General features: G+C 40.5%; 2 protein-coding genes across 2 annotated transcripts; both read left to right on the plus strand.

Moving 5' to 3' along the window:
- The first annotated feature begins 474 nt into the window (after positions 1-474).
- Positions 475-2,915, plus strand: LOC128491906 (uncharacterized). The gene is made up of 6 exons (XM_053464333.1): positions 475-504; positions 1,288-1,374; positions 1,566-1,788; positions 1,881-2,026; positions 2,353-2,460; positions 2,757-2,915. The coding sequence occupies exons 1-6, from the start codon at positions 475-477 to the stop codon at positions 2,913-2,915; spliced, it is 753 nt and encodes a 250-aa protein (XP_053320308.1).
- A 158-nt stretch (positions 2,916-3,073) lies between these two features.
- Positions 3,074-4,673, plus strand: LOC128491999 (myelin transcription factor 1-like protein). The gene is made up of 5 exons (XM_053464448.1): positions 3,074-3,122; positions 3,215-3,360; positions 3,690-3,809; positions 4,118-4,238; positions 4,509-4,673. The coding sequence occupies exons 1-5, from the start codon at positions 3,074-3,076 to the stop codon at positions 4,517-4,519; spliced, it is 447 nt and encodes a 148-aa protein (XP_053320423.1). The 3' UTR covers positions 4,520-4,673.
- The last annotated feature ends 1,403 nt before the right edge of the window (positions 4,674-6,076 follow it).

Raw genomic sequence — 6,076 nt, forward strand, 5'->3', positions numbered from 1 at the left:
TGTTATGTCATGTTTAATGTGAGGTTGCTATATAAAGAAGTAATCCAGCAGAATTGATAGATGTTAATACAGTGATACAGGGCTCATACGCTTCGCAGAAGTAACAGCGTTATAGTGTACATGAAAGCAAAGAGTGTGAGCTGGTAAATTGGCGACCTGTAAATGGAAAATATACAAATGTGTATAATATATGAACTTCGAGAAAGAGAAAACGGACTACTGTCATACAATAAGCCAAGGCAAGAAACTATTTCACTAAGGTGAATTAACCTCATGAAATTCAAGAGTTAACATATTAAGGTGGGAGCTATAAATTAGAACTGAGTGAGCACCTGTGTAGTTGATTGGCTGCTAAAGTGTTATCAAGGTTGATGATAGAGCAGGAGAGGCAGTGAGTTATCTTGACAGTGTAGTTTGGGTCTTGTGGTTTTTGTTCTGTTTAACTGATTTTGTAGGTTGGATTTGGATGGTGAGATGAAGTCGCAATCTAGAGAGGATTCAAAGGTATCCGTGAGGTCTTTTTTTTCTTTCTTTCATGTATTGGGCAATAATTTGTGCGTAGCATAACAACAAAAATGTGTAAACGTTTCTTTTTCATCATGTTGTAGCTATTCTGTAAATGTGACAAAGCTCTGTGTTTCATGGTGTGATTGTGCTAGTGCTTGATTTTTCACAACTTGGATATCTCTTTCATAAGCAGCTTGGCTTGTGAAGCAATTTTCTTTGTCATTGATGCACTATGCAGGGTCAGCTTCTTGCAGGAGGCTATTGCCAGTACTGGCCCTTCTATAAAGAAGTGAGAGTTGAAACCACAAACCTGCAAACTCTCTCTTTAATGAATGTACCAATTTGTTTCCCTGAAACTGAGATTTCATTTAAAGGGAGAGTCGCCAGGGGAATAGTGGTTTTAAGTATTTTTTGCTCGCTATCATTAAAAAGGGCAAAGACCAGCAAGAATGGCTGAGTTGGCTCTGCAAGTCAATGGGTGGGAAGATTTTTTTTTTTTATTTATTTAATATATATATATATATATTGAATGAAATGTATTATGTAGGTCCAGCCAAGGGCTTCTGACAGAAGAGAATTCATGGGATTGGACCTTTGAAATATGGGTTTTTCAACTATTTACTGACTGAAGAAATTATATATGCAAAGACAAACCATGGGAGAGGTTTCAGACTTCACGTTTTTTTCATTATGTTGTGTACAGACTTTGTCATGGCCAATATACTGTGTGCCCATCTGCTTAAATGTAGCTAAAGTAGTCCCTACCTTTTTGTCCCTCAGGACAAATGTCCAATAAAGGCAAAAAGTCAAGGATATGTCAAGACTCTTCTTTTAAGGATCACAAGGATCTGGCCTCTGAAATATGTGGTGAGTGAAAAACCAATATATTAACAGATGCATCCCATGCTGGGTGCAACTCGTCCTGTATTTGCTACACTGGATCATTCAATGCACCTGTGAACTTTGTTGTGTGACAGCAACAAATCAGCGTTTTAGCTTGTGTGTTTTTGTTATATAACCTTCTGTAACTACACAAACTATCTGTGCTTACTCTACAGTTTAAAATTCTTCAAAAGATGGCTTCTTTTGCTGGGCTGTCATTTGAGGTGGAAAATATTGGGGCCGTGGGACAGACCTCTCCAAATGAACGCCGTTTTCTCTTTGGCAAGAAAAGAATTGGCCGTTTGAGCAGAATAATTCTGTTTATCACTCCTCATAGACTTCAGTGTGCACTGGGGTTCCATGCTGCAGAGAGTTTAGGTCAATCAACCTCATCAGATGGTAAGCAATAAAGGTTGGAGGATCAGAAACTGGTCAGGCCCAGTGAAGGCAGAGTTATGACTTTTTTTTTGTTTTATTTAAACTCTCCACAGAGATAAAGAAGTCTCCATTAAAGCCATGTGGAAAGGGCAACAAAAGGAAGCAAGAAGACCTTGATCTTGAAGAGCAGCACAGTTGGGTAACATTCATGACTGAAGATCTTCCAGATGAAGATCAGGATGATGACCCCACATATGAAGTGAGCAGCTACTATTGCTTACACAATGGTACAGCCCCACCCATCTGAAAATTATCTATGACGTTGGTTCTGAATCAAACATCCTATACATGCTAAACTGCTTGTAAATTCAGGTGGAATAGATGGTTGACTAAATTAACTCTCATTCTAATCTGGGATCAAAGCTTTAACTGCCCCTTAGTCTCTGTATAAGATGAAGGTTGTATATTGCAGACTAAATGGTGCCAGTATCGTTGACTAGTATCCTTCTGAATGTATGTAACTATTTCCTACGCCTTATACGAGTCCACTTTATCCAGCACTTAAAATGCTGTGGTTATTTCCAGCCCAGCAAATCTGACACAGACAGCGAAGAACACCATTCCAAAAATGAAACCGAAAGTGACATTGAGATTGAAGAAAAGGATGGGGTTGTCATGATCAAGGAGCGAGAGGTAAAGGCTAATGGAATCAATTAGCTGTGACAATACATGTAACGTCTCGATAAAAATGTTTGGTTGTGCATGGACCTTGATATGTATTCATCTAGCAGGAACTATTAATCGTGTTGCCTTACATACTGCAAAAAACTTGAATTTGAGGAACACCATTGTGTGATTGAGATGTACACTGGCCCTACCAGATTGGCATAGGAATTCACATTGGGGCAAGGGTGTTTCTGTGCTTCAGTGTGCCTAATACCCCCCCTTGCCACAGTGATCAATGACATTTACTCAAAATACGTTTCCAGGAGGATTTGTCAAACAAGGAGGAAACACATGGAGATGAACAGACAAATAGAGGGGAGCCAAATCCAGGCAGCAATGGCCAAAAAACAGATGGTGGTGATCAGGAAGCTGTCTCCTCTGCAGGTAAATGTTGTAGTGTTATTAGCCATGAATATGTGTAAGCACTTATTGCCAGGCTTATTCATAATACATGGTAAAGCTAAGGGGGGGGGCAACAGCTGAATGTAAGCAGCAACAGCTTACATTCAGCTGTTGCAATCACAGCTTCTAGTATAGCTTAATTTGCTAACAATACCCAACGCTTGTACTTTATGCAAGAATGGGGTTCCATACTGCAGAGAGTTTAGGTCAATCAACCTCATCAGATGGTAAGCAATAAAGGTTGGAGGATCAGAAACTGGTCAGGCCCAGTGAAGGCAGAGTTATGACTTTTTTTTTGTTTTATTTAAACTCTCCACAGAGAAAAAGAAGTCTCCATTAAAGCCATGTGGAAAGGGCAACAAAAGGAAGCAAGAAGACCTTGATCTTGAAGAGAAGCACAGTTGGGAAACATTCATGACTGAAGATCTTCCAGATGAAGATCAGGATGATGACCCCACATATGAAGTGAGCAGCTACTATTGCTTACACAATGGTACAGCCCCACCCATCTGAAAATTATCTATGACTTTGGTTCTGAATCAAACATCCTATACATGCTAAACTGCTTGTAAATTCAGGTGGAATAGATGGTTGACTAAATTAACTCTCATTCTAATCTGGGATCAAAGCTTTAACTGCCCCTTAGTCTCTGTATAAGCTGAAGGTTGTATATTGCAGACTAAATATCGTTGACTGTATCGTTGATTAGTATCCTTCTGAATGTATGTAACTATTTCCTATGCCTTATACGAGTCCACTTTATCCAGCACTTAAAACGCTGTGGTTATTTCCAGCCCAGCAAATCTGACACAGACAGCGAAGAACACCATTCCAAAAATGAAACCGAAAGCGACATTGAGATTGAAGAAAAGGATGGGGTTGTCATGATCAAGGAGCATGTGGAAAAGAGAGAGGTAAAGGCTAGTCAATTAGCTGTGACGATACATGTAACCTCTCAATAAAAATGTTTGGTTGTGCATGGACCTTGATATGTATTCATCTAGCAGGAACTATTAATCGTGTTTGATTTACATACTGCAAAAAAAAAAAAAAAAAAAATAACTTGAATTTGAGGAACACCATTGTGTGATTGAGATGTACACTGGCCCTACCAGATTGGCATAGGAATTCACATTGGGACAATGGTGTTTCTGTGCTTCAGTGTGCCTAATACCCCCCTTGCCACAGTGATCAATGACATTTACTCAAAATACGTTTCCAGGAGGATTTGTCAAACAAGGAGGAAACACATGGAGATGAACAGACAAATAGAGGGGAGCCAAATCCAGACAGCAATGTCCAAAAAACAGATGGTGGTGATCAGGAAGCTGTCTCCTCTGCAGGTAAATGTTGTAGTGTTATTAGCCATGAATATGTGTGTAAGCACTTATTGCCAGGCTTATTCATAATACATGGTAAAGCTAGGGCATTGAAATCTGGGGGGGGCAACAGCTGAATGTAAGCAGCAACAGCTTACATTCAGCTGTTGCGATCACAGCTTCTAGTATAGCTTAATTTGCTAACAATACCCAACGCTTGTACTTTATGCAAGAATGACATCTGCGTTTTAATACCTACCCTTTTTTATTTTTTTTATTTTATTTTTTCTCTAGGAACTTCGTGAACGGATAATAGACTCTAAGCGTCTCCTTTTGCGTGACACCAACTTCTCTGGAGTAATGACATTTTGTGGCATGCTGACTTGCACTTGATTACTGTAACCTTATCTATATGGAACTTGCCCCGTAACCATTAATTTACATTAGCAATAAATACATTTTTCACTTAACGTTGTGTGTCATTGCTTTAATGGGAGAACTAACAGGATTGCACATGCATTCCTTGAGATATAATGCTGCAAATCTAAAGTTTGACAGATCTGGACATGCAAGAGTGGCCGCACATTGTGGAACTGACTCGGTAGTACTATCATATACAGCTGTAGCTGTATGTAATACTCCCTATAGGTGTGTTTGCTACCAGTATGTTATGGCCACATATAATCTTCACAATTGGCTATTAAAGGGGTAATAAGTCTGTCGGCTCACTAAGAGTTTCCAGGTATGATGAGGCACTTCTTTTTTTTTTTTTTTTTTTTTTTGTTTGTGTGTGAATACAGTCGTGGCAAAAAGTTTTGAGAATGACAGTTGTCTGCTGCCTCAGTTGATGACAAGTTGCATATAGAATGTTACAAAGGTTGCTCAAATGAGTCGCAACATCCTAATCCCCCCCCCCCAAAAAAAATGTCCAGTTCATTTCAACCCTGCCCTAAAAGGACCAGCTGACATCAAATCAGTGATTCTCTCATTAACACAGGTGAGGGTGTTGACGTAGACCAGGTTGGAGATCGCTCTGTTATGGAGGGTGGTGCTTGAAATCATTGGTTACCTGCAAACCATGTGCTGTCGTCATTGCTTTGCACAAAAAGGGCTTCACAGGCAAGGATATTGCTGCTAGTAAGAATGCTCCTAAATCGGCGTTTACCGGATCATCAAGAACTTTGAGGGATGTTCAATTGTTGAGAAGAATGCGTCAGGGCACCCAAGAAAGTCCAGCCAGCGCCAGGACCATCACCTAAAGTTGATTCAGCTGTGGGATCAGCTTGCTCAGGAATGGCAGCAGGCAGGTGTGAGTGCATCGGCATGCACAAAGAGGCGAGACTTTTGGAGGATGGCCTGGTGTCAAGGGCAGCAAAGAAGCCACATCTCTCCAGGAAAAATTTCAGGGGCAGACTGATATTCTGCAAAAGGTACAAGGATTGGACTATGGTAAAGTCATTTTCTCTGATGAATCCCCTTTGTAATTGTTTGGGAAATCCAGAGAAGACAAGGATACAATCAGTCCTGTGTCAAGCCAACAGTAAAGCATCTTGAGACTGTTCGTGTGCAGTTGCTTCACAGCCAAGGGAGTGGGCTCACTCACAATTTTGCCTAAGAGCACAGCCATGAATAAAGTGGCACCAATACATCCTTCAAGAGCAACTTCTCCCAACCCTCCAACTACAGTTTGGTGACTAACAATGCCATTTCCGGCATTATGAAGCACCTCACCATAAGCCGAAAGTGATAACTAAGTGGCTCGAGGAACAAAACATCGAATGTTTTGGGTCCATGGCCAGGAAACTCTCCAGACCTTAATCCCATTGAGAACTTGTGGTCAAGCCTCAAGAGGCAGGTGGACA

The sequence above is a fragment of the Spea bombifrons genome, chromosome 1 (assembly GCF_027358695.1).
Source record: "Spea bombifrons isolate aSpeBom1 chromosome 1, aSpeBom1.2.pri, whole genome shotgun sequence".
NCBI lineage: Eukaryota > Metazoa > Chordata > Amphibia > Anura > Pelobatidae > Spea > Spea bombifrons.

Coding starts and splice junctions, on each gene's coding strand:
- LOC128491999 (XM_053464448.1), top strand. CDS start 3,074: ATGGGGTTCCATACTGCAGAGAGTTTAGGTCAATCAACCTCATCAGAT. Junction 3,123..3,214: donor TCAATCAACCTCATCAGATG/GTAAGCAATAAA, acceptor AACTCTCCACAG/AGAAAAAGAAGTCTCCATTA. Junction 3,361..3,689: donor ATGATGACCCCACATATGAA/GTGAGCAGCTAC, acceptor GGTTATTTCCAG/CCCAGCAAATCTGACACAGA.
- LOC128491906 (XM_053464333.1), top strand. CDS start 475: ATGAAGTCGCAATCTAGAGAGGATTCAAAG. Junction 505..1,287: donor AATCTAGAGAGGATTCAAAG/GTATCCGTGAGG, acceptor TTTGTCCCTCAG/GACAAATGTCCAATAAAGGC. Junction 1,789..1,880: donor TCAATCAACCTCATCAGATG/GTAAGCAATAAA, acceptor AACTCTCCACAG/AGATAAAGAAGTCTCCATTA.